This window comes from Phocoena sinus, chromosome 14 (assembly GCF_008692025.1).
Source record: "Phocoena sinus isolate mPhoSin1 chromosome 14, mPhoSin1.pri, whole genome shotgun sequence".
Classification (NCBI taxonomy): Eukaryota; Metazoa; Chordata; class Mammalia; order Artiodactyla; family Phocoenidae; genus Phocoena; species Phocoena sinus.
In genome coordinates this window covers 82,361,875-82,387,830 of record NC_045776.1, presented here as the reverse complement: position 1 = coordinate 82,387,830, position 25,956 = coordinate 82,361,875, and the positions used below count along the sequence as shown (strand labels likewise).

The window sequence follows — 25,956 nt, the reverse complement described above, 5'->3', positions numbered from 1 at the left end:
TAGAAACTGTAAATAAATTACACCAAAAAGAGGAACAGTTTAATGTGCTGTCTTCTGAATTGGAGAAGTTGAGAGAAAATTTAACAGGTAAGAAGACGTCTCTACACGTTAAATGTAGTAGACTTCCTAAGATTTGAGATAATTTTAGTGTGTTGTCACAGCATATCTACTATTCAGGCATAAATTCTTCACTCGTGTTATATTGTGATAAAATACTTGTTTGAGGTCTGTAAACCTTAGCGAATTCTCTCTGCCTCGTTTTCAAACGAGTCAGAATCCACCCCATCTCACTACTCCCCCTGCTATCCTGGATCCGAGTCAACCAGCATCTTTAATCGAAGCTGTAGTAACAGCTGGTCACCTGGGCTGCCTGCTTCTGCTCTTGACCCCTGCAGTCTGTTCTCAGCCCAGCAGCCAGGGGGATCCCTTCAACATAAGTCAGATCAGGTCGCTTCTCTGCTCAGAACGGCCCAGTGGCTCGCGTCTCGCTCACATTGAAAGCTGTGGCCCTTACTGTCATCAGGTCCTCTTACCTCTGTGCTCTCGTCCTGTACTATTCTTCCCCTTGTTCCTTCCACTGCGACCATATTGGCCTCCTTGGTGATACTTGATTGTCAAGCATGTTCCTGCCTTGGGGCCTTTGCTCTTGCTTTCCCCTCTGCCTGCCTTCCTCTTCCCTCAGGGTTTTACGTAAATGTCACCGTCTCAGAGAGGCTCTGTCTAAGGTTTTAACCTCCCCGACTCCTTCCTGACTCCTTTCTCCGCTTGTATTTTTTTCCCTCTTGGCACTTACCACTATCTATTGTACTATTTATTCTCTTTATTTATCTTGTTTATTGTCTGTCTTCTTTGCTAGAATGTAATTTTCATGAGGGCAGGGATCGCTCTTTGCAAATATTCCCAGAGCAAGGCTTGGCATACAGGGTGTAGTTAATACATTTTTGTTGATTATAACACAACAGTGCTATTTTTTTCTATATATATTCAGACATGGAGGCAAAATTTAGAGAGAGAGACGAAAGGGAAGAGCAGTTGATAAAGGCAAAGGAAAAGCTGGAAAACGACATTGCAGTAATAATGAAAATGTCAGGAGACAGTTCTTCTCAGCTGACAAAAATGAATGGTGAATTACGTCTGAAAGAAAGGTACGTATGAGTATTAATAAGAGCGCCTGCTTTGGGTTAGGCCCTCGAGCAAGGTCTGGGTGGGAGGGGAGCCTAAATCTTCAGGACTGTTAGGTTTTAAAGTTGCCTGAATCTCATTCTTTCTCTGTTATCGCAGTGTATTGCAGACTTTCTGGTGACTTGTAAAGAAAAGGTAGTAGTTTACCAACGGCAATAACATCTTTTACAGGCAGTTAAAAATACTTTAAACCTATTTCAGTGTAATGATAGATAACACGTGTGAGGGGCTGACCACGTGTCATACACTATGCTGACAGCTTTGTGTAGAGTATATTTTCTGGTTCTCCTAATAATCCTCTCAGGTGAGTGTATTGTTCCTATTTTGTTTTTTTAAATTTATTTTTACTTATTTATTTTTGGCTGCGTTGGATCTTCGTTGCGGTGGGCGGGCTTCTCACTGCGGTGGCCTCTCTTGTTGTGGAGCACGGGCTCTAGGCGCGCAGGTTTCAGTAGTTGTGGCACACAGGCTCAGTAGCTGTGGTGCGTGGGCTTAGTTGCTCCGCGGCATGTGGGATCTTCCCGGACCAGGGCTCGACCCGTGTCCCCTGCATTGGCAGGAGGATTCTTAACCACTGTGTCACAAGGGAAGCCCCTATTGTTCCTATTTTAAAGAAAAGGAAATTGAGGCTTAATGAAGTTAAGTAACTTGCCTGAGGTTTCAGATCTAGGTGGTCTGGTCCCAGAGCCCTTGCTGCTCTTCGTCACTACACCCTGCTTCCTCAGCGCTGAAGCTTCTGTTATCGTAATCTCTCTTCTCGTCTTTATCCTGAGGCTCTCGTTGCTTTGATTTCTTTTTTCTTTTAATGGCTGCCATATAAAAATCAAATGTTTATTTTATAAGGCAAAAACTTTTAGAGGACATATTAGCCCCAGTAGACTTCTGATTCTGAAAGCATTAATACTTGGCAGAGTTAGTTTACGTCCAGCCGTGCACTCACGCACGGCCCAGCGTTGGTGGGTGACGGGCAGATGGGCCTTGGTTGGCCGACTGTGGCAGTCCTGCTGTGAGGTGGGCACAGCTGCCCAGCCGATTGTGGCACAGAGCCTTGGAGAAGTTCCATTTCTGTCGGTGCTTATCCAGAGGCACCGTCCAAGTTTCCTTCCTGTTCTCCCGTCCATGAGCCAGCCTTTTCTCCAGGTTGATGGCCCTCTTACATCTTTGTGGGACCACGTGGTTCTCTTTGAGCTAGAACGTCACATTACTGTTATTTTCGTATCTTCTGTTCTCAAGCGACCCCAAAATGAGTCTTTGATAATCTAGTCTGCTAAAATTTGGAAACCTCGAAATACTTACCTCCTCTAATGTGCTTACTTTTCACTCATTTTTCCTTATTGATCTTCTGACATAAAATAATAAATGTTCCCAGTTAGAGGAGTAGTTACTCTAAGGTATTTGTAACCATCACAATTGTTAAAATTATTCTTCAGGACAAGTCAGTTTTTGTTTTTGTTTTTTGCTTATTTCAGATGTTATTAATTGCTCATAACATTTATAATCATTAAGACAATTATTAATATTTTAAAGTACAACTCTAGAATTTAAAGTACTCTTTTGAAAAATCTGACGCCTTGTATTGAAACTTGTTCTAGAAATGTAGAAGAATTACAGCTAAAACTCACCAAGGCTAATGAAAATGCAAGTCTTCTGCAGAAAAGTATTGGGGAAGTAACTCTCAAAGCTGAACAGAGCCAGCAAGAAGCAGCTAAAAAGCATGAGGAAGAAAAGAGAGAACTGCTGACAAAATTGTCAGACCTGGTAAGGAGAGAATCAGTGGGACGGTTGGCTGGCAGGGGAGGTTGAGGGGCAGAACGGGCATGACCAAATGACTCACTCCTGACTCGGGATGTCTGCAGGAAAAGAAAATGCAAATGAGCCACAACGAGTGTCAAGAGCTGAAAGCCAGGTATGAAGAAGCCAGTTCTGAGACACAGGCCAAGCATGAAGAAGTTCTGCAGAACCTCCAGAAGATGCTGTTGGATGCAGGGGAGCGGCTGAAGGCCGCACAAAAGGAGAACAGCGACTTGCTGCAGGAGACGGAGGAGCTGAGAAGGCAAGCCGACAAAGCCAGAGTACGTGGTGGGGAGAATCGTGTTGTCGAATTACGGTTTGCTTGCGTTCCACGTCAGGGCTGCAAGGGGGCTTGGAAAGCAGCAGCACGTGGGATGGGTTCAGTGGCCGTTACCAGTGTCGGCCCTCAGGGTGCGTGGCAGGAGGGTGAATTACATTTCCTGTATCTTCAAGTGCTTTGTACCAGCCGCTGTTCCTTCTCAGGGAGGGTGATGGCTACAGGTCTTTCTCCCGAATGTACTGTGTGGCCACCACCCCCTGCGCTGCTTGCTCCCCAGCTGTCACGAAGAGTCTGCTGTTGCCTGACCTCTGTCTGCCTGCCTGTAGTAGACTCCTTGTTGCGGGAAGGCATGTTCCTCTAATCTTGGCCATCTTGCTGCCACCTTGCACCAGGGTTAGGAGAGACATCTTGCAGAAAAGCAAGAGGCAGAGGCCACATGAGGCAGGTGGGCAGGGAATGGAGCCTGCTTGGAGGAACAGAGCTCTTAGAGGATAAAGTAGAAGGGAGAGCTCTAGAGAGGGCTCTCACATGTCCCCAGGAAGGCACTACGAGCTCATTAACAAGGAAGCTGGATTTCAGGGCTGTGAGGAAACATCCTACTGCTAAGTAGAGTAGAACTTGATACACCGAATTTCATTTTATGGTGTCAGGATCGTACCAGTGTCCCAGTATGTTTTTTGACTCTGGTAACGTAATGAATTCAACCCTCCTACTCCCATCTAAATTGCTCAAAGAAAAGCAAATACTTGCCTTTAATTATTTTTAATGTGTCAGAGAAATGTTTATATATATATATGAGTTTAGTAGAAAGAAAATAGAAAAGAGCATACATAGGACTTGAAACAGAGCCCATTTAAAACTTATAAAAAGTGTAGCATGACATGTAATATATGTCTTGTATAAGATACCTAAATTTTCTTTCTTCTACATGCTGTCCATCAAAGCTTTCTCTTTTCCCTGTGATGTGTCTCCAGGTTTATGAGCCATTTAACAACTGAGTATAATTTCCAGAGTTTTTGTCTTTGTGGTTCCCTTTATCTGGGCAGACTCTAGTTTTTTAGTGTTTCCCTTAAAATGTTGCAGCCTGACCAAACCACAGCATTCTAGTGGTTTGTGTAAAGGCTCATTAATTTTGTTTGTTGTTTTTATAAGGATCATTTGGTTAAAACGCCAGGATTGTTCCCCCTCCAAAGTTGTCTGGATATCCGATTTCTGTGAATCTCAATGTTGTCAACAGCAGGGACTCAACAGACTCTTTTGAGAATCTGATGAAACCTTAAGATATTTTCCCCAGGAAAGCTGATATATACACTCAACAAGTTTTAGATGAAATCTCAGGAGATTCATGGAGCCCACAATGCTCCCACGTTCCCTAGTTTGAGAGCCAATGAACTATAGCTGTGCCGTCCAGTACAGTAGCCACTAGCTACATGTGGCCATTTAAATCTAAATTAGTTCAAGTTACAAATTCATCCTCTCAGTCGCAAGCACCGCACGTGTGGTTAGTGGCTACCACAATGGACAGTGCAGATAAAGTCCATTTGTATCATTGTGGAAAGTTCTGGACAGCACTGGTAGAGACATTGTGGTCAATTTACTTTATAAACTAATACACTTTTTTTTTTTTTTTTTTTTTGCTGTACGCGGGCCTCTCACTGTTGTGGTCTCTCCTGTTGCAGAGCACAGGCTCCGGACGCGCAGGCTTAGTGGCCATGGCTCACAGGCCTAGCCGCTCCGCAGCATGTGGGATCTTCCCAGACCGGGGCATGAACCCGTGTCGCCTGCATCGGCAGGCGGACTCTTAACCACTGCGCCACCAGGGAAGCCCCCAATACAATTTTTTTTTTTTTTTTTTTTTTTGCGGTACGTGGGCCTCTCACTGTTGTGGCCTCTCCCGTTGCAGAGCACAGGCTCCGGACGCGCAGGCTCAGTGGCCATGGCTCACGGGCCCAGCCGCTCGGCGGCATGTGGGATCTTCCCGGACCGGGGCACGAACCCGTGTCCCCTGCATCGGCAGGTGGACTCTCAACCACTGCACCACCAGGGAAGCCCCCCAATACAATTTTTTAAAGCCCATTTATTTTGGTCACCAAAGACTAGCAAATTAGTCTCTATTTTTACTAAGTTATATGTAATATTGAAGCTAAATCAGTCTCAGGCCAGGTCCTTTAGTAAGTAAGGTTCTGCATTTAGTTTGAAAAGCAACAGTTTATAATACCTTGCCCTTCCTCCTCTCTGTTGGTTAAAGTATACTCACTTTTTGTAGTTCTTTGGATTGTGTTTTAAAAAATTCTATGAATCCCTTCTACAATAGAAACAATTGGATAATTGGAATGGCAGGAAAGAATTTCATGCCCTGACGTCAAAGTCAAACTACTGTTTGTATCTTCTAGGTGTCTATCAGGAATACTTCAAAAGTTTTTTCAAAGATAAACCAGTAGATATATCAGCACTTTGCAAAGCTAAACTTGCTTTGCATTATCCTTTTACGGGCTCTGTTCATCAAGTTTCTTCCCCCTGTTATCCAGATTGTTTCTATGACAGTTATTGTAAATTTTTTTAACTTTTATGGCTTAGGTTACATTAAGTTATTCGGGCTTGCATTTGTCTGCTTGATTTCATTTTGCTTCCATTCTTTCCGTCTTTTGTTTCTGTAGTCGCTAACTTACTTATTAACATCAGCCAAAAAAGAAATTGAACTAATGTCAGAAGAGCTGAGGGGTCTGAAATCAGAGAAGCAGCTTCTTGCACAGGAGGGAAATGCTTTAAAGTTAGAAAAAGGTTCACTTTTGTCAAAGCTTGTAGAGGTGGAGGCCAAAATAACTTTACTTCAGGAAGACCAACAGAAGCTATGGTCAGTAAACGAAACTCTTAATTTAGCAAAGGAGAAAGTCTTAGAGGAAAAGCAAGATGCTGAAAAGCTTTATCAGCAGGAACAGCTCAATAAAGCAGCTTTGGCTGTTGAGAGAGAGAAATTACTTAAAGAAATCAATAACGCACAGGAAGAATTCTTGAAGATGAATATGGAAAATGAGTCTTTGCAGGCTTCCAAAGCAAGCTTGCAGGCACTCACAGAGGAACTCCAGTTCAGCCAAGATATTTTGATGGCTGAGTCTAAGAAGAATCTGGAAGAAAAAGATCACCTGGAGGATCATATCAAGAAGCTTGTAACTGAAAACCTTGCGTTGGCTGAAGATAAAGATGAAATTATTCAGAAGCTTCAGAACGCCTATGAGGAGCTAGTGAAAGATCAGAAAAACTTGGTGCAGGAGATGGAAAATCTCACAACTGAGAAAAAGTCAGCTTTGGAGAAACAGTCAGGTCTTGATAACATGTGCATAGCCTTAAAGGTCGAAAGAGACCATCTCCTCCAAAACAGCAAAGATCTGCAGTTTGAGAAGGACATGCTGCTTCGAGATCAGGAAAAGCTGAATGCCAGCCTGGAGGCTGCCCTCCAGGTCAAACATCTGCTCAGCACGGAAGCCAGTGGGCTCCGCGCGCAGCTGCAGGAGGCCAGCAAAGCTCTGAGGGAGGCCGAGCTGGAGACTCTGCACCTTCAGGCCACAAACACAAGCCTCACCAAGCTGCTGGAAGAAATTAAGACCAGTCGGGAGATCACAGACTCCGAGTGCATCCAGCTTCTGCATGGAAAAGAAACCTTGGCCTCGTCTGAGAGAAGGCTCTTGGCCCAAAAAGAAGAACTTCTAAATGAAAATAGGCTCATCACTGAAAAACTCAACAAATGCTCGGAAGAGGCTGCCCACATCGAGATGAACCTGAACGAGAAGATCACTCACCTAACTTCTGAGAAGGAGATGGTTTGTCAGAAAATCACTAAGCTCAAAAAGCAGCAGGATCGTCTCTTGAAAGAAAAATCTGTACTGGAAATGCAAAATACAGATTTACTTGCAGAAAGAGAGAATTCCATCAAAGCCATAGAAAACCTTAAAAAGAAATACGATCAAGAGTCTGCAAACAGAAGAATCATTGTGCACGAGAAGATGAAACTGCTCCGTAATCTTGATGCTCTGAAGAAAGAGCTTCAAGAGAGAAAAAAAGGAAAACCAAGAACTCGCAGCCACCAAGTGTGATCTCGCTTTGATGCTGAAAGAGGCTCAAAATGCCAAAAAGACTCTAGAAAAAGAACACGCTAACATACTGCAAGCAAAGGAGAGTTTGAACGCTGAACTCAAGGCTTGCTGTTCCGAAAAGAACATCTTGCTGAAGGATGGGTTGAACCTGCAAGAAGAGTGTCAGAAGTTAAATGAGAAGATCCACATGATGCAGCAGTCCCTAATCCTGGAGAAAGAAGCCAGGACCCAGGACAAAGAGTCATCCTTGTATGAAAACAACAGACTCCATGGGAGAGTGGCGCTCCCGGAGCAGGAGGTGGAGGCTCTGAGAGTGCGCACCAAGGAGCTCCAGTCCGAGAACTCTGTGCTAATCCAAGACAAGACCAACTCAGAGCAGAAAGTGGCGGAGATTGTTAAGGAGAAGGAACTCTTGAGTGCAGAGACGGCTCAACTGGCCACCAACATAGAGACTCTGAAGAGCGATTTTGCTGCCTTATCCAAATCCAAGCTGGAGCTGCAGGAGCTGCACAGCTACCTCACCAAGATGCTGGATGACCTGCGGCTGAACCACGAGGTGACCCTGGCCGAGTGGGCCAGGGTGATGCAGGACAACAAGAACCTCCTGGCTGAGAAAAGAGAGATGATGCTGAAAAAGGACGAGCTCCTGAAGGAGAAGGAGAAGCTGGCCGAAAGCTACTTCATCCTTCAGAAAGAGATCAGCCAGTTGGCCAAAACCAACAGCCATATCTCAGACAACCTCCTAGAATCTCAAAATGAAAACCGTATTTTGAGGAAAGACAAGAGCAAGCTCGCTCTTAAAATTAGAGAGCTCGAGACTCTGCAGTCCTTTACGGTAAACTGGGAGGTTCAAGTGTTGAGCACCTGGCCTAACCCTGTGCACTAACCCTGCAGTGGCTGAGGGATTTGTCTTCATTTCTGCAGAAGGAAACCCACCCCATTTAATCACTGGCTTAGATATCTCAAGCTCTTTGTCACCACCTGAAAGGGCAACTCTTTACTAAATGTCTAATTGCAGTTGTCCCTCTCCATTAGAAAAAATTGCAAACTGTGAATAAAAAGGATAGATTTTTTTTTTTTATGTAGGGAGAACTTTTTGTGAAAAAGGCAACCGTGCTTCTTAAAGGCTTAAGAACAATAGTAAAATGGGCACATGTTAAAACAAGGTATCTTCTATGTGACTTCTAATTGTTTCGTTGTGTGTATTCCTTCCGAATTGGAAGATTCCAGGGAAACCTCCACAGTTGGTAACAGGGAAGATATAAAGGCAGAATTGCCATAAACTTTATTAGACCACATGAAATTGTAAGCAAGTGTCTAAAAAGATTTTAATTCACTTAGGTGATTTTCTTCAGTATCTTATCAGCTGAGGCTTTGTTTCCATATGCGTGTTATCTTTTTTATTCACAGCCATGCTTATGTTCATTACCTACAGCTTCTCATCGACTTTGTCATTCAGGGCTTCTCATTAAACACTTGAGCCTTACACTGTAATTGCCCAAATAATTTTTATTTTTGAGAAGTTCCCAACCTAAATTCCAAGTGATCTCAAAAGCCCCAAATTTGAGATAGCAAGAATAGTATTTTAAATTTTTAACAATAAATATGATGAAGAGAAAAATTCGGCCACATAAGGATGTTACTCTTTATTATTGCTAAGCATTTCTCTCCAACGTGAGTCAGAATAGTGAGCACTGTTGTTAGTGGAACTTGGAACTTAGAAAATGTAGGTTTAGAGGGGTCTGAAAATACACAAATTGCATATTACAGTTGGCCTGTTGAAAACATGGCACAAAAAGGGTCTATAACTTTGTTCTGCTTCAGAGTAAAGACCTTTGATGTCTTGGTCTGTCTGCTTCGGCATGGGATCAGTGACTGGCTCACCGTCTCTGTGTGATTCCCTTCACCACACAGACCCTGAGCCCTATGGCCTGAGTGTTAGTCACCTCCCCGGGTTGGTGAGGGGTGCCCTCATTTCTCACAGTGCTTTCTCGTATTTAGGCTGCTCAAACAGCAGAAGATGCCATGCAGATAATGGAACAGATGACCAAAGAGAAGACGGAAACTCTGGCCTCCTTGGAGGATTCCAAGCAAACAAATGAAAAACTGCAGAACGAAGTAATCAGATTTAAATGGCTTTTTGTACAAAGGACAGCTTATCGACTTCACGGAGTGTTTGATCACTAACTCAGGATTGTTTATTTTTTGAAGTGTGGCCTTACACAGATTTGATCTATGTTAGTGGAGTCGAACGTACACCCGGATGATAATATTAAATAAAGTGTATTACTTCATTACTTATTTAGTAGGATCAACCTTTAAAAAAGGAGGGGAAAACCCTAACAGCGTGGCTTTCTGTGATAACTGTTCAGTGATAGAACTAATGAGAGGAGGTACCGATAACATTCTCCAGCTTTTGTATTTTTTATCTTAAATCACATATGCTTTTTTCCTCAACTGTCTCCCAACTTTGAGCCACTGAATTCCATCCCGCAGCCCTGAGTTTGACATAGGCCTTTTTCTTGGCCTAATTCAGTACTGGTTCCCTTTTGTCTCATGTTGAATCAGTCACTTCTGGGTCTTGGATAGATTTGCGGCCTCAAGATAATTTTGATTCTGTCCAGAAGTAGCATTTCTTATTCTTGCACCTTCCTTTGATTCCCAGTCCCCCCACCCCCAGCTCATACCAACCCTTTCTTTCTTTGGAAAGCTGTTACATAAATCTCAAGCAGATTGCTTCGCCGAAATAGTTATGTGAAGTTCTGTAGAACTTGAAATGCTTTTTAAAGCGAGAGTCAGGTAAGAGGTTAAGAAATTAAAGCCAGGGAAAATCCGGATAGCCGCATTGAATAGCTACTGTAAAGATCAGGCCTTCTCACGATGGAAGGTCAATGACTGAAATCCATAAAGACATGAACATTTTGAGATAATTATAGGGTAAATAAAACTTGACATAGAAAAGGGTATGTTTATAAACTTGATGACTAATAAGAACCTGCTGTATAAAAAAATAAATTTAAAAAAATTAAAAAAGTACGTTTAGGAATTGACAGTCCTAACAGAAGAGGACTTAAGCTGAAAATATAAAAAAAGCATCAAAAATAATAGATGATAACCAAAATTAGAAGCTAAAATAAATGAGAAGATTTTAGGGAATGTCTCTAACCTTTGAAGATAGATTCAGGGAGAATTGTGTGCTTCTAAACCATACCCCTTGTTACAGCCAGAATACAGACTGGAGGAATCAGTTTTTGGACCCACTGAACATTCCATGAATCTGGAATGTTAGGGAGCATTAAAAGGGAGATGGTGGTGTTAAAACTAGCAAGACACTTTCTAGGGCTCCTGACTGGTAGCAGGTGACAGAACAGAAGTACCTTTGGCTGTAGGAGATAACTATAAAAGTCCTAGAAAGCCAGCAAGGCACCAGAAGCACACCCTGTGTAATGGATTGCCCGTGACGAGCTCCCCATCCTTGGGGGATGCACACCTTGAACTCCAGCCACCTGCCAGAGCCTGTGGTTGGACATCCCCGCTCATTCTAGTAATGTGTCTGGCTTTCCCACCAGGGGCCAGGACCTAGGCTGGCTATGTCCCCCATGGGCAGGTGATAGGGCTGAATGTGAGTGAGTGCTTTTCAGTCTCACTACATGGCCTTTTCCTTTTTAGATTGAAGTTGAGATGAATAACTAAATCTTTTCCCATCTAAAAATATCCCAATAATTTTTATAATGAGGACCATAGAAGTTTGGTACCGACATTGCTAAATATCATATCCTAAATGACTAGTCTTTGGGGAAGAAAGAGGTTTATTTTCATTACAGAGAATTAATCCTTGCTGATGGCATGCCTTTGCAATTTCCTTTTGTTTTTTTTAAGATGGATTATACATGAATAGCAAGTTCAATGATAAATTTTGAGAATTGTATACAAGGTGAAAGAAAACTTTTGCTTTAATTTATGTAGCAATTTAGTTTGACATTTTGGCCAGGTGTACAGGACATGTCTAGCGTAAGGGGGAGGTTGCAGTTTATAATAGACTTGATGATTTATAATCTCTTCACCCAGGTGATCTTTTTGTTTGTTTGTTTTGCAAATGACTAATTTCACCTTTCTAATGCACCTTTTCATGAATGATTTGTCTGTCCAGTCATGTGATTGGAAAATGAAATAATTTCATCAAGTTTTTTTCTCTTGGTGTTTAAGTTGGATACACTTAAAGAAAACAACTTGAAAAATATGGAAGAGCTGAACAAATCAAAAGAACTTCTGACTGTAGAGAACCAAAAAATGGAAGAATTCAAGAAAGAAATGTAAGTTTACCTCCTTTGAGAGAAATTATGGCACTTATTTAAAATTGCAAAAGGGAAAACAATGCTAATTATTTTTAGAATACTTGACAAGTACGTAGTCAAAAGTAATAGTCTCCCTCCTGCCCCCCAAACGCTGTTGCAAACCCTAGAAGTCACCTCTGTAATGTTACACTGTGAAGTCAGAACTATAGCTAAGTTACAGGATCAAAATGAAATGTGTGCTGGCTGATGAGTTAGGACAGCTGGAATTCAAATGTGACTTGGTTAAAGCCTTGTGAAAATCCAAGGGGAATCAGAGCTTTTTAAAGTAGTATGCTTACATGATAGCTAATCTCAACATTAGGAAACATCAGACCCTTTATTAATCAATCCCTCAAAACTCTTTCTGCAGGGAAAAAAAAAAGCATGCACTTTTGAGATTATCAGTAGTCTTGATTTTTAAGAGTAATCTAATCTTCTGGTGTGGAAATTAAAAGAGCAGAATTTTGGGAGACTCTTTCCAATCAAGGTTTACCCATCAGTCTGCTGCCTAGATTTCAGGCAGACAGGCTGCCCATGTTTCCTTTGTCAATACCACCTTTCGAGTTTGGTTCTTATCATCATTGCAGGTGGTTATTTATCTGGCATTGTAAGTGACAGTTACAGAGTAGATTTCATTTTGCTTATCTGTTCTGAGAACTACACTGTATCAGCCATGTGAACCTAAAATTTAAAGCCAACAATCTGGTGAACATTTGAGTATGTCCTTTGTTCTAGGTACAGTTAAGGATACAGTCTAGGAAGGATACAAAGGTGAATTGTTTGTGGACCCTGCCCTCCGAGGGTTTGTATTATTTATTTCCAGTTTTGATCAAACGAATAGATGAGATTCAAACACAAACAAAAGCACCAGTTCCAAACTGCTGTTCCCAAGTCACCGTCCTCAGTACTATGTGATGATCAAGCTCGGATTAAATCAGTAACTATGTCCGGTTCTTCTGAGAGCTCTTAAAATCCTCCTAGAAATGATCTCATCCGAGCTGCTCATCTGAGGGGATGGACAGCTCATGACGTTGGTGATGGATCCTTTCGTCAGTCTTAGTTTTAGTGATGTTTCTCTAGGTGGTGTTTAAACAGCTCCCAACAGTTCCTTTTGCACCGATGTGTACATGCAGTTATGGTGATCGGCCACCAGGAGAGGCGTGAATCTCCTGGTCTGCCAAAGGCAAAGAGCACAAATAGAAACGGTCACTGTGATAGGAAAAACGAATTCAAATCAGTTCAGAGAGGGTGGGTTCAGCTACAGTTCAGGGTCACACACACACACCCCCCCCCCCCCCCAGCACCGCGACAAAGTGGCTCTGCTCACCGGAGTGTCTGGAGCCCATCATCTGCATCACAAAAGGCAGCTGGTGAGGGAGGATCCGAGTGTAGGGAGAAGATACCCTCACCACGCCCCCTCTGCCATCACCCACCTCTGAGCTCTCTGGGCTGCGCTGGGTAGTGGAGGGGCGGGGCCAGAGGGGACCCAGCCTTGGGTGGAATTCCTGTTTCCTGCAGAGCTATCTGGGAGTCTCCTGTAAGGGTCATCGCACTGGTCTAGCGTTAAGTGTCACTCTCCTCAGTCTCTCTGTCATGTCCCCCACCCCCGCTCAGTGTGCCGTGGTCTCACCTCTGCCAAGAGGGAAACTCTTTCTGCGTGCCCTTTGAACGACCCCATTGAATAAGGAAAGCTCAGCCTTGTGCCCGCGGCCGCAAGGGAGCCGGAGCAAAAGCCTGTGGGCTGCGCTGCCGTCCACCTCGCCGGCACCTTCCTCCCCGGGCCCAGTTCCCGGGTCTCTGATCCCTGAGGGAGGAGTTCGGGCCAGGGGGAGCCAGACCACAGGGCAGACAGTGCCTGTGCTGGTTCTGATTGTCCTGGCCCAGCAGGGCTGCGAGAATTGTGCCTTGTGCCAGTAACTTGGCCGGTCAAGGCCGGGACTCTTAGCAGGACGGAGGGGCAGTGGGAGACACAGCAGTGACGTACGTGGGAAGCTGCTGGAGGGAGGTGTGAGGAGTGGGTTGAAAGCGCCCCCCACCCCCAGTGACTCATTGTTCCCTGCCTGAGACTTGGCCGCATTTCAGGGACCAGCTGATATAAATGTACTGTGTCATGAGAGCAGTGCTTCTTAAAAAGAAAAAAGCAGTCATTTTACTGTTCCTTAGTCTGTTCCCCAGGGCTCTGGGCTAGGGAAGGAGCAGCTGTTTGTTTTTTGAGGTTTAGCACATACCTGGGATCTTCATGGCCTCTAGAGCTTTTCAGGTGTTTCTCTTCACCTGCCAGGACACCTATGCAGACCCAGGAGTTCTAACGGGAACCACTTCCTACAGAAACTTGCCCTCGGCCCTGGAATCCCGGCATTTGCAGCTAAATGTTCCTTTTCCTCTATGTCACTTACTCAGCTGGTTTTAGGAAAACTTGATTTTGGTGAGCCAGCTCCTGTTTTTAGCTGGAGAGAGAGAATAAAATGGTTTCTCTCTGGTGTGTAATTTTTGACTCTCAGCGAAAACGATATAAGCCATCTAATTTTTGCCTTTAATTACTCACCGGGCACAGTAATAAATCTAGAATATATTTAGCATGGTAATTAATAGGTTTATAATAGATTCCTAAGTAGAATGTCTGCAAGTCAATATTAGCAATGTTTGCCTCTCAGTTTTAAAACTGTGACAGTCTCCTTTTCTGTTGCAGGATATCTATCTTATAATGTAGAAAGAAAAGCATCTTTAAAAATTGGGAGAATTATATTTGTAGGTATTTTTAGAATTATTCCTTAGACTATGTCCAGAAGCTGGGCTGTTAGAGCCTCCTTCTTCTATGGAATGTACATACCCCTCTGGTCTGAAGAAAACTGGAAAGAGGTGTTTCTATATTCAAATCACAACTGAGGTCTGTCTGCCAGTTTTAACTCCAGTTCTCTTGGTTCTACAGCTTACTTGATTTGGGGCAAATCTTTTCACTTACCTGAGCTTCAATTTTGTCATCTTTAAAATATAAATAATAACATTAACTTCCTTGGCCTTTGAGGATTAAATGTACATGAAATCGTTTTGCAGGTTTTAAAACATTGAACAAATATCATTTTTATAAATCTTAGGGCATCTTGATATTTCTTTGACTCCTTGTTTTAATTTTCTTTACTGTGGGCTCTTAACAGAAACCAAGGATTTAAAAAATTTTAAAGCATGAAAATCTTTAAAAGAGAACAGGATCTTGAACTTATCACTGACAGGTCACACAAATGCTGAAACCAAATAGCCCCTAATGAGGGTGGTGACCACTTGGGAGTAAAAGGTTTGGCTTCTGATGATTTCATCATAAGTAAAATCTTCTGATTTGTCAAGAGCTGATGGATTTTGGCCAGAAGATGAACTTTAGCTGTAGTGCGCGTGTGTTTTGATCCATAATTAAAATCAGGCCTCCCAGCTTTTGAATGACTAATTACCTGAGGCTAAAATTCCTTCTCAGTTTTTCTTCACTTGCTAAATAAACATCTCTGTAAAATGCCAAATTTAATGTGCTAAGAGGATTTTTGTGTAGACATCTTCCCCTGTATCTTCATGAGGTCAGCCCCATAGGTATGTTATAGGTACATGGAGAATTAAAAATCAAGAAAACTGAAGATGCCAAGCACTGCCACCCATTAGACAACTGAAGTTAAAAATAGATGTGTTCATGCATCAGCAGATGGATTCATACCCAGATGACTTGATTCAGAATTCAGCCACGTATGATAGCTCCCTAAATGGAATGTAGCCAGCACAGACTTAAAATTCATAATTGCATCAGAACCTTCTATGGTATAAAACTAAAATCCAACAATCAAATAAACTATTTTCAATGTCCACGTGTAAAGGATAATTTGGGATGTATATTTGCAATTAAGCTTAATAATGGGAAGATGTTTAATAAATACATTTACCCTGTTCACATTTTATATGCTGATATTCATGGTATAATATGGTTAGCAAGCTGTATTTTTATTTGCTTCTTTTAATTTCAAGTTAGCAGTATGGAAAGAATACAATCAAAACAAAACACTTGTTATGTAATTAGAAAGCTGCATTTCCTTTGGGCATTTCACCTCTAATTGTCCTGAAAATATACCCAGGTTCCCGCCAGCACTTGATTCTGACAGATACTGGCAAATGGAACCATCAGATATGCATTTCTGCCAGAAAAAAAAAACAAAAACATTACAGATTTGTACAGTTAGAACAGTGCCGTGGCAGCAAAGTAAATCACTTTATCAACATGATAGGTTTAAGTATAATTTTCTAATGGAAGTAAGGGGAATACTGACCATTTCATCTGTCATTTATTTTAGAGTGACCCTGCTTTTTTGTATAGGGAGTATTTAGAAGTGGGGTAAGTGTGGGTGATGAGAGGGTGGATGTAGTGTTTATCAGGTTTGAAAAAAAAATGGAATACATGCGAGCAGCAGTCCTCCTCCTGAGAGGTTAAAGCCATTTGGCCCCTCCTGCACGTAGAGAATGCTGCCTTCTGTTGTTATAGAGCCTATCAGGCACGTGACCCAGATATATTTTCCTTGGTGCTGTGAAGCTGGTCGTCTCCCACAGTTTCCTTGCCTGTCTTGTTTCTATGGTAACCCTGCACTCACTGTCCTTGCAGAGAAACCCTAAAGCAGGCAGCAGCTCAGAAGTCCCAGCAGCTTTCAGCCCTGCAAGAAGAGAACGTGAAACTTGCCGAGGAGCTGGGGAGAAGCAGGGACGAAGTCACAAGTCATCAAAAGGTCAGTGGGCGTTGGGTGGGCATTCCCAGCCCGGCCACGCTGGTGTCTGCTGCTGTGGGCAGGGCGCTCGGAGGCTCCTCAGAGAACGTGCTCCATGTGGTGGGGTGGTGCAAATGGGATTTCAAGTCACCTGTGTTCTGTGTCTCCTGGTTTTCAAGCGTGCTGCTGTAGGACTTGGGTAGGAGTGAGTTGACAGGTCCTTTAAAAACAAAACCAAAAAAAGCGCTGGGAACTTGCAGGCAAGTAGAAAATAAGATCTTTATCAGATGATCTTATGGCAAAAATGTATTTAAATGGATAGGGACAGTATCTCTTCCCTACTGCTTGGGTTTCAAAATTTTTTTTTCTCGAAGGTTTTTTTTTTTCTTTCATCAAAATTGATTTTAAGAAAAAGGTTCCAAGAAGACAGATTTGGTGTGAGGGTTGGCAGCTGTTTCTAAAGAGGACTCTGCTTTTCTTTAAATTAAAAAAAATGTTTAAGCATCTCCTAATGGAACTGTGTCTACATGTGCACTTGTGTGCATTGGTGTACGGAACGTGTGTTACACCTGGAATGAACGATAAGCTAACCACAACCCACTTGTTTCCGTATTTAAATTACAAAGGCTCCTGACAAGTTTATTAAACACTGAAGCAAAACTGATTTTAAAGAATGCTGTATTCTGCGTTTTATTCTTGAATCAAAACGCTAGGCTGTTAGTCACGTCTGACCTCAGAGCAGAAGTCCCCAAAAATGACATTTTTAAGAGAATTTTACTGTGTGGTCATTATTTCTTGCTTTGCGCGTCAAGGGGAAAAGAATTTTTTTTCCCCAAGCATACTTTGCAAATATTAATTCTCATTTGGATGGAGTAAATTGAGTGTCCATTGACGTGGTGCCATTTGTAGTGAAAGCGCTCTTCAGAGAGTTGATTTCGTACTTGAAAGTCTTCGTTAGAGCTTTCCACTTCACTGGAGAAACGGCCCATGTCTCCAGACTCCAGGACAACAGTGATGCTGCTGGTGATAGTAGCTCCCATTCAGTGGCTCTTATTTTACTGTGTGACAGGTACGAATACATGATAGCTGTCCTCTCGGTCTTCACAGTAGTTCCATGAGATGGCACTGTCCTTACCCCCACGTGTAAAACAGGAAACGGAAGCCCAAAGAAGGTAGTAATGTGCTCAACCTCATTCAGCCAATAGCATTGGGAGACGTGTGTCATTTTCTGATTTGGGTCAGGAAAAGGATCAAAGGGGGTTGACGTAAATAGGGTTGCTGCACTCTGCTTTGGTCACTGTGTGAGAAAGCGGGGTTCATGGAAAACAGAAGCCCTTTGACCAGAGCGTCTGAAACCCTGTGGGTGCCTCTGACATCAGGGTGTCTGTAAGGACTTGCAAGGGAAGGATCTCGGCCAAGTGCTGAGTCTCTTCGTCTCCTTTTATCTCATCTCACTGAACGTCTTTGACGGAGAGCGTGGAATCCACCAATGGGAAGAACACACAGAGGTCAGCCTCCTGTCTCACGTTTTGACCTTAACCGGACTGTTGATTACATTTCTTGTTTCTGTCACTCAGAACCGGAAAGACTAAGCGGGAAGCATCACGATTCCCTGGGCAGAGGTTTTCAGGGTTCCTCTCCATCCTCCAGCCCTTTCTCTTTTGCCTTGGTATCTGAATTACCTTCTTTTTGAAAAGGTCTTGGGACTAAACATTTGAAGCTCAGTGACTTCGAAGAATGTTAGAAAGCAGCACCTGCAAGAAACAACTAGGGCAGTGACTTCCCTTAAAAGCAGGGGTTGTTTGGCCCTCTGTAGGGCCCTGTGTTTACTCTGGAGAGAGAAACAAGTGGCCGTGAACTAAACCATGATAGGCTGTGACACTAGAGATCGTGAACAGTGACGGTGGACACCAAGGAAGACTGCAGATACTGCTTCCCTGGACGTGTCCACGTTGCAAAAGAGTGGAGAGGATCCCCCCACTTAAAATAACTTAGAAGCAGCCTTAGGCTAAAGAAGACTGATTAAATCATCGGCTTTTATTACTCTTACTACATAATCTCCAAGAGTCTAGGGTGCTGCTTACTTATGTAAAATCACGAATTTCCACTTTGTTACTTGCTGCAGTTGAGCCGAACTATTGATCAACTTTGTTCAGAAATATACTACAGAGTTTGGCAGAAACCCTATTTTTAAAAAAAAAAAAAGAATTTTAATTGTAGTACTATAGACATAGTCAGTGTTTCATTTCTAAAGTGAAGACAGTGGAGGACTGTAGTCCAGTGGGTGAGACTCCACGCTCGCAACGCAGGGGGCCTGGGTTTGACCCCTGGTTGGAGAACTAGATCCCGCGTGCCGCAGCTGAGACTTGGCGCAGCCAAAATAAGTAAGTAACTAAATAAATATTTTAAAAAATAATAAAGTGAAGACAGTAGAGACTAGATTGACTTGGGACAGACCCGGGACCCGAGTTCCATCCCGGTCCCTTTGTTCAGCACCACATTCGCTGACTGTGTACTGAGCGGATTGCTCTGCCGCTGTTTCACAGAATCATCACCACATACCTGAGACAGTAAGGTTATCTTGTAGGACGAAAGGAAGCTGAAGCTGAAAACTGAAGCAGTTCACCAAGGACACAGAGCTAGGCAGCGGAGGAGCTGAGATCAGAACTCGTGTCTGACTAACTCGTAAGCCTGTTTGCCTGCTCCTGTCCCTTACAGAGAATAAAACTTATTTCTATGTACTTCGTAATTATTGTTAAAATTAAAAGAAAAAAACCTTCTGAGCTAGGAGTGGGGTAGGTGGGGTCAAACAGTACTATAAAAATATACTTGCAGTTCTACCGTTAATTTTTTTCTGCCTCAAATATTTATTTTGCTTAGAAAACCCACGAGATTCCAGAATCTGTTCTGCATCTTTTTTTTTTTTTTTTTTTTTTGGCCTCGCCACGTGGCATGTGGGATCCTAGTTCCCCGACCAGGGATCGAACCCACGCCCCCTGCAGTGGAAGCACAGAGTCTTAACCACTAGCGTGCAAGGGACATCCTATCCTGCATCTTAAGACTCTCACTGGGAATATGGGCTAAGGATTTTGATTTCCTTGAGAAGCTATCTTCATGAAGAGGGCTATTTCATTTCCTGTTTGTCATTTGGAAGTCAGATTATTTGTTGAAATAAAAGAATCCCTGCTCCCCTGTGACAGTGGTTTTGTAGAGCGTTCTCTCTATCACCTTAAAAGGTGATGAAGGAGTCCTGAAATTAAGAGGGCTAACAGTGAGCAGGACAGGTTGGTCAAAGGCATGGAGAGTGATGATAGCTTCTGTGCCTTCTTAGAAACCCTTGTCTGCCTTGACTGGCAAGCGGGTGCCATGTCCCCCGAGAGGAAGTGTTTGAACAGTTGTGGGGCTTACCTGCTCGCTGGCAGCCCTCCAGGGTGGAGCTGGCTAAGCCAGAAGCAGAGCCCCGTGTGCGCACTCCTCGTTGCCTGCCCCATCAGACCCTCTCCTTTCCTCTCTAAGTCCCCTTTACCCAGTAGGGTTTTTCCTTTTAAGAGGGGAGGGGAGTGACAACCAGGGTCAGTTAGGGTTGTGAGAAGCAGAAGTGTTGGAGTTAATCTGGCATCGCCTGTGACAGAAATCTTCATAAAATGTCACGTAGAGCGCCTCGTCTTTTAAAAGAGTCTGTATTAGATTGAACCTATGAAGTAGCTATTGTTCTGCAGTTTCACATGGTTCAACCTAATAGCTCACGTAATTTAGCCTTTCTTATGACTGATGGTTTTGAAGATTGTCATTATAATTGCTGTTGACAGTTTGCTCTCACACTGTTTCCTTCCTGATGTCCTGACTGATTTCATGCTGCTTTGGGTTGGTTTTGGGGGTGTGTGTGTGTGCGTGTGTGTGTTCAAATACACGTAACATAAAATGTACTGTCTTACCCATTTCACAGTGTACGATTCAGTGGCACTCAGTACATTCACAGTGTTGTACGACCATCACCTCTGTCTAGTTGCGGAACATCTTCATCACCCCGAAAGGAAACTCCACTTAAGCAGCCACTCCCCATCCCTCCCTCCTCCCAGCCCTTGGCAACACTAATCTGTTTTTTTCGCCCCTGTGGATTTGCTCATTCTGGATGTTTCACGTAAATGGCATCATACAGCGCGTGTCCATTTGCACCTGGCTTCTTTCACTGAGGATAATGTTTTCGAGGCTCATCCACATTGCAGGCTGCGTCAGAACTTCGTATCTTTTCGTGGCTGAGTCGCATTTTATTGAAGGGATCGACCACGTTTCATGTATCCATTTGCTTCAGGTGTCTCGGCCTCTTTCTCCACTCAGACTGTCCCCGTCCCTCCTGAAGCCTCCACCCCTGCCTGGAGCTGCTGCGTCTCATCGCGCCTTCTGCCTTCGGGTCTTCCCGCGGGTGGGGAGATCCTCCTCATTTCTACATTTCGCCACACCCTTCACGCTTGCAGCCCTATCTTCTCAGCTTATCTTTACTTCCAAACTTTTAGTGTTTGTTTTCTGCCTTATTTCTCACTCCCCTTTCCTTCCCCAGCCCTTGCAGTCGGCTTCCTGCTGCCCCAGTGCACGCCGGCAAGGACTCTGGCTTGAGCGGTCGCTTCCCTGCGGCTGTACGCACGTGGCTCTTTGCACGCTCTGTAGACGGTGCGCACCACCATCCACGTTCAAACGCTCCTCCCCTGGCTTCCTCCACACCTCACGTGTCTCCTGCATCTCCCGCCGCACCCCATTCCTGGCCGTTTGGTGTCTGCTTGTCCGTCTCTCCCCCTCCTCCCCTACTCGTGCACTGTCCCTCACTGCTGGAGGCCCGTGCCGCGTCGTCACCTCTCGTCTGCAGGTGGCTGCTTCCTTCCCCGGTCCGGGTCGCAGTCTCCTCGGCTCTCTGCGCGCGACCCTCGGAGCCGGGTGTGTGGTCCACTCAGGCTCTCTCCCTGCACAGCTCGGAGACAGTGGGCCTCCTAGAGCAGGACATGCAGGTTTAACGAGTGAATGAGTGAACGGGTGATGAAATGACTGTCTCGTCTTTAGCCAGGCCCTCAGGTCCCGTTTTACAGCGTAAGATATGGAGACTGTGTGACCGCTCTTTCTGCTTTCTTCCAGTCCACTTACTTCCAGTTTCATGGCTCCGTTGCAGAGCTGTGGTTGCCAAAAGCCAGTCACCACACGAGCAGGACATTTGCTCTGTGTGTGGATGGTGGACTGTACAGTGAATTCGGGCAGGGTCCCGTGGTGTCAAGCTTAACGGAAACCGTGCAGAGCATTATTTCTTCTCATAGAGAATACTAAAAATAATCAGAATGATGTGAGTTCTTCTATAGAAACAGTCACCTTGGGGAGTCAGTTTTGAAATGTCTGATGTATCATTGCCAAACCTCACATGTATTCTCCTCTGTGAGGGTTGCAGATACACTGAACTATCACTATGGGAATAGCGCTGGTTTTTCCCCTGGTTATTTGCAAAATGAGGTCATAGTTGGCTTATGGAAACTGGACAGATATGAGATGGCTCAGTAACTGTATTTCATCAACACCTCTTCCTAACAGAGGTTATAACAGATACAGTATACAAAAACCTGGGGTTATCATCTAAATTGATCCATGAATCACTGCCTGCCTTTTAAATAAACCTGCATTCCCAGACCTGAATGTTTAGAAAGGAAACACTGTTTTTAGCTTGTCGTGTTTTATTTTGGAAAAGTACTGTCATGGGCCATCAGATTTTAATCTGGAGTTGAGGTGGGGTGGCCTCCGGGCGAGTAGGGCCGAGTGAAGCTGGGTCACAGAATCTCTCTCCCGCTGGCCACACCTAGTGAAATGAACACACTTCTTCACCTGTTAAAAACACCTTCAGGAAAATCCAGCAAAGCCAATCAGGTTCACGCTGTAAACGTGGAAACTGACAACCAAGAAAAGAAAATTGTCCTGTGACTCTGTTTGAAACTGTTCACAGTGGTAAGAGAAAGGAAAACAAATAGCAAAATCCCCAGAAATTTCCCTCTAATTCTCCCCATCCCCATGCCCAACCCAGTTGGGAGAAAATTAGACTGAAGAAGTGAGTAGGCAGTCAGGGAAAAATCTTTGAGGCCAGCGCTGCTTCTGCCACCCAGCCCTCTACCAGAGCAGGAAAAATGGCTAGTTGTCATTTTCCGTAGCCCGTCTAGCCGACAGGGTGGCTTAAGTAAACAGGGGTGGGTGGGAATGGGTGGGTTTTTACTCAAATGATGATAAATTCACAGGTAGGTAGTCCCCGTGGGTCCAGCCACTCAAGAATGTCCTCAGGGAACCCTGCCCCCGCTCTCTGCTCTGCTGCTGTCCTCAGCAGTTAGTTTTCATCCTCTCAGCCTCAGTGGCTCCTACACCCCCAGGCACTGCAAAACTTTCCGGGAGGAAGCAGGCGGAAGGACAAGTGGGGAAAGGCAGAGCGCTCCTCTTCACGTGGTTTATCTTTTCACTTGGAGAGGACAGTTCAGATCTCTGTAATAGTGTCACCTCCAACCACGAGTGAGGCTGGATTCCTCGAGGAAGGGAAGGAAACAGAGGAGGTGAGAGTAGACGTTGAAAGAGCCAACTTGTAATATCTGCCTGGAGCTGAAGCTGAGCACACACTCCTTCAGGAACAGAGTTGCCTCTTTTCTGATGCAGTAGATGAGATGTAGGACACTAAAGGGAAAAGCTCAGAGAGACACCTCCAGCAGATCATATAGTCACCCGAACAGCACTCTCCCCACCCTTGCCCCAGGTCCCTCTGGCTAGAGAAATATATAGACTGCAATGCCCGATTTTTCAGTTGTAGCTTGGAGGTCTCAGATAAAGTAGGAGGGGCATAAAGGAAAATTCATTTACATTACATGTGAGCAAATAGAAGGTCTAGGTAGAGCAGCCCAGGGTAAGATGAACAAGTGACTCCATACTGTACCAAAAGAGGAAAGAAGAAAAGAAAAGAACCTAGGAATCCAAAGAGAGATGAGGGATTCAGGTCATGAGAAAACATTACCCAGAGTAAAATATTGCTTTGTGTTATATAAAAGCTTAAGTGATGTAAATAAAACAACTGTTCAGAGAGAAGATGGTAAAATGACACTAGCTGAACAGAGAGGAAAGAGTTAAGGAAACAAATTGAAGACCAAAACCACACCATATCAGAACTGGTAAGTACATCAGAAACAGACCTAATGAACGTTTCTGAAAATATACAGAGAATTCTTCAGGTCCCCAGGCAGAAAAAGCAGATTCCTTATAAAAAGGAGAAAAAATAGCCCACTGCAGCCGCATTCAATGCCAGAAAACAAAAAACAAAAAAAACATAGTGCACTGTTTCCAAAGTCCTAAGGGACAGAAAATATGATCAGGAACATCATATCCAAGCAATTATTATTCAGGTAAGAAGACAGGTGTTTCCAAACTTGAAAGAACTTAGAAGCTATAGCATCTATGAGTCCTTCTGGAAAGTAGCTGCTACTTGCTGGTAAAATTTGGCCAAGCAGGACATGACTCAATATACAGGACTTACTAGCTCAGGAGAAGCCTGGCAAAGGGACTGGAGGTGAGCACTAAATCCAGGTTAATAGACACCTAAGCTAACAGTTTAGGGAATCACAGATGAGGAACAGAGTTGTGATTTTAACTTTTTATTTGGAAATCATTTCAAGCTTTGCAAAAAGTTGTAAAAATAAAACACAGAATGCTCACGTAGGCTAAGGATTTGTTTTTACCTAACCACAGTGCAGCTGTCAAATTCAGGAGTTGAACACTATTATCTAATGTATGGGCCCTATTCCTGTGTAGGCAGTTGTTGGTGATATCCTTTATATCGATAGTTTTTGTGGGTTTTTTTCCCCCCAGTTCAGGATCTAGTCCAGGATCATGCGTTCCATTCATTGACTCAGGTCTCTTTAGTTGTCTTTATCTGGAATGGTTCTTCTGCCTTTGTCTTTTATGACTTGACTTTTTTGAAAACAGGCCAGTTATGTTGTATAAAATCCTTCATTTTGGGTTTGTCAGGTGGCATTTAGGTTATCCATCTTTAGCAGGAAGACTAAATAAGTGATTACCATTTCCTGGCCGGAGGCAGGTGATGTTGCTTTATCCTATTATTGGTGATGTCAATTTTGATCATTTGGTGAAGGTAAGCTTAAAGCATTTGCAAGACAAAAAGAAAACAAATCAAAGACAAAGGAGAAAAAAGAAAAATATACAGAGAGAATATAACTAACAAAATTTGAGGTGACAGAGTTGAAAGAACGTGGAAGTATGCAAGCCTTCTCATTTTTATATCAGGGTGATGTTTGATATTATTTAAAATTAAAATTAACTTATACCTAAGAAAATGATATTAACATCTATGTTTATTAAAAAATATATTCTAAAAAAAATATATATATATTCTACTTAAAAATTTTACAAAATAAATGTATAAGCCTAGTGGGAGTTCTTAGAAAGGAATATATCTTTGTGGTAAAGAACATTTTTCTGCCCTCAGCCATTTTCTTTTATTTACTTTGATTTTTCTTTCTCCTGTTAAATTCAAGTCAAATTAAATTTGCTTCTTTCTCCCCTCTTTGTCCTTCTTGCTCTGTGTACATGGAGAAGTGTGTCTGGGTGTGCGAGGCAAGACAGCTAATGTTCATTGTTTCTTCTCTGAAAGGGCTTGTCCACAGAATTGACCAAATCCTCCTCTCCTCTCTCCTCGTTACCTTCACCACTTCCAAGAGCAGGAGTCTGTGTGGGAGGCGAGACTAGAAATCCGCAGACACAGGGGATGGGGATGTGTCTTGTGCTGTCAAGGTAGCGCCGCTATTTTGGACCTCAGAACACTTGCTCAGAGAAGAGGCTGAAGTCGCCCACACATGAACCACTTCCCTGGGGAAGTCGGCGAGAAAAGCAGCAGCTGAGCGCCAGCTTGCTCAGACTGGCTGAGCAGAGAGTTCCTCCTGTGAGAACCCTGGTTCCTCAGTGTCACTGCCAACCCACACCTGAGGAGAGCACCAGCTTACCGGTTCTCTGACCCGGTCGTTTACGCGACACGTAGTTACTGAGTGCCTACTGTGTGCCTACCTGTGCTCCAGAAATGGAGGAGACAGCGGTGAACAAAAACCTGCCCATCCTCCCTCCGTCGAGTGGTCTGACTGTGTAATGGTTCCGAACTTCAGCACATCCTTCACTTCACACAAGCTAGTATTTTTCTTAAGTGATAGATTGAAAACAAATTACCCACCATGTTTATTGTATTATAAGACAGTTTTGTGGCTAGATCAGCTGTTTGAGATTTTCTGGTCCGGTGTTCCCCAAATCATGGTCACTTGTATACTGTCTTCACCGTAATGTTATCTTCTTAATATTTTTCTGTAAAATAACCCTCGCTTTTATTCAGCCTTTTATTACAGAAAGTTTCAAACACGCACAGAAGCAGAGTGAGCAGAACAGTGAATCCCCATGTACCCCACTCCAAAGGCAGTCAACTCTTGGTCACTCTTGTTTCTTTCTTTTTTTTTTTTGTTTTCTTGGCCGCACAGCCTGTGGGATCT

At 43.6% G+C, this 25,956-nt stretch overlaps 1 protein-coding gene across 10 annotated transcripts in view; it reads left to right on the top strand.

Moving 5' to 3' along the window:
* CLIP1 (CAP-Gly domain containing linker protein 1) overlaps positions 1–25,956 on the top strand; it is a 122,431-nt gene that overhangs the window by 76,600 nt on the left and 19,875 nt on the right. For all 10 annotated transcript variants that reach the window (XM_032654079.1, XM_032654084.1, XM_032654081.1 and 7 more), the window contains 7 exons: positions 4–87; positions 989–1,145; positions 2,775–2,940; positions 3,039–3,254; positions 9,346–9,462; positions 11,551–11,657; positions 16,309–16,429. In XM_032654079.1, the coding sequence (XP_032509970.1) occupies positions 4–87; positions 989–1,145; positions 2,775–2,940; positions 3,039–3,254; positions 9,346–9,462; positions 11,551–11,657; positions 16,309–16,429 (968 nt within the window). The remainder of the gene's footprint in view (positions 1–3; positions 88–988; positions 1,146–2,774; positions 2,941–3,038; positions 3,255–9,345; positions 9,463–11,550; positions 11,658–16,308; positions 16,430–25,956) is intronic.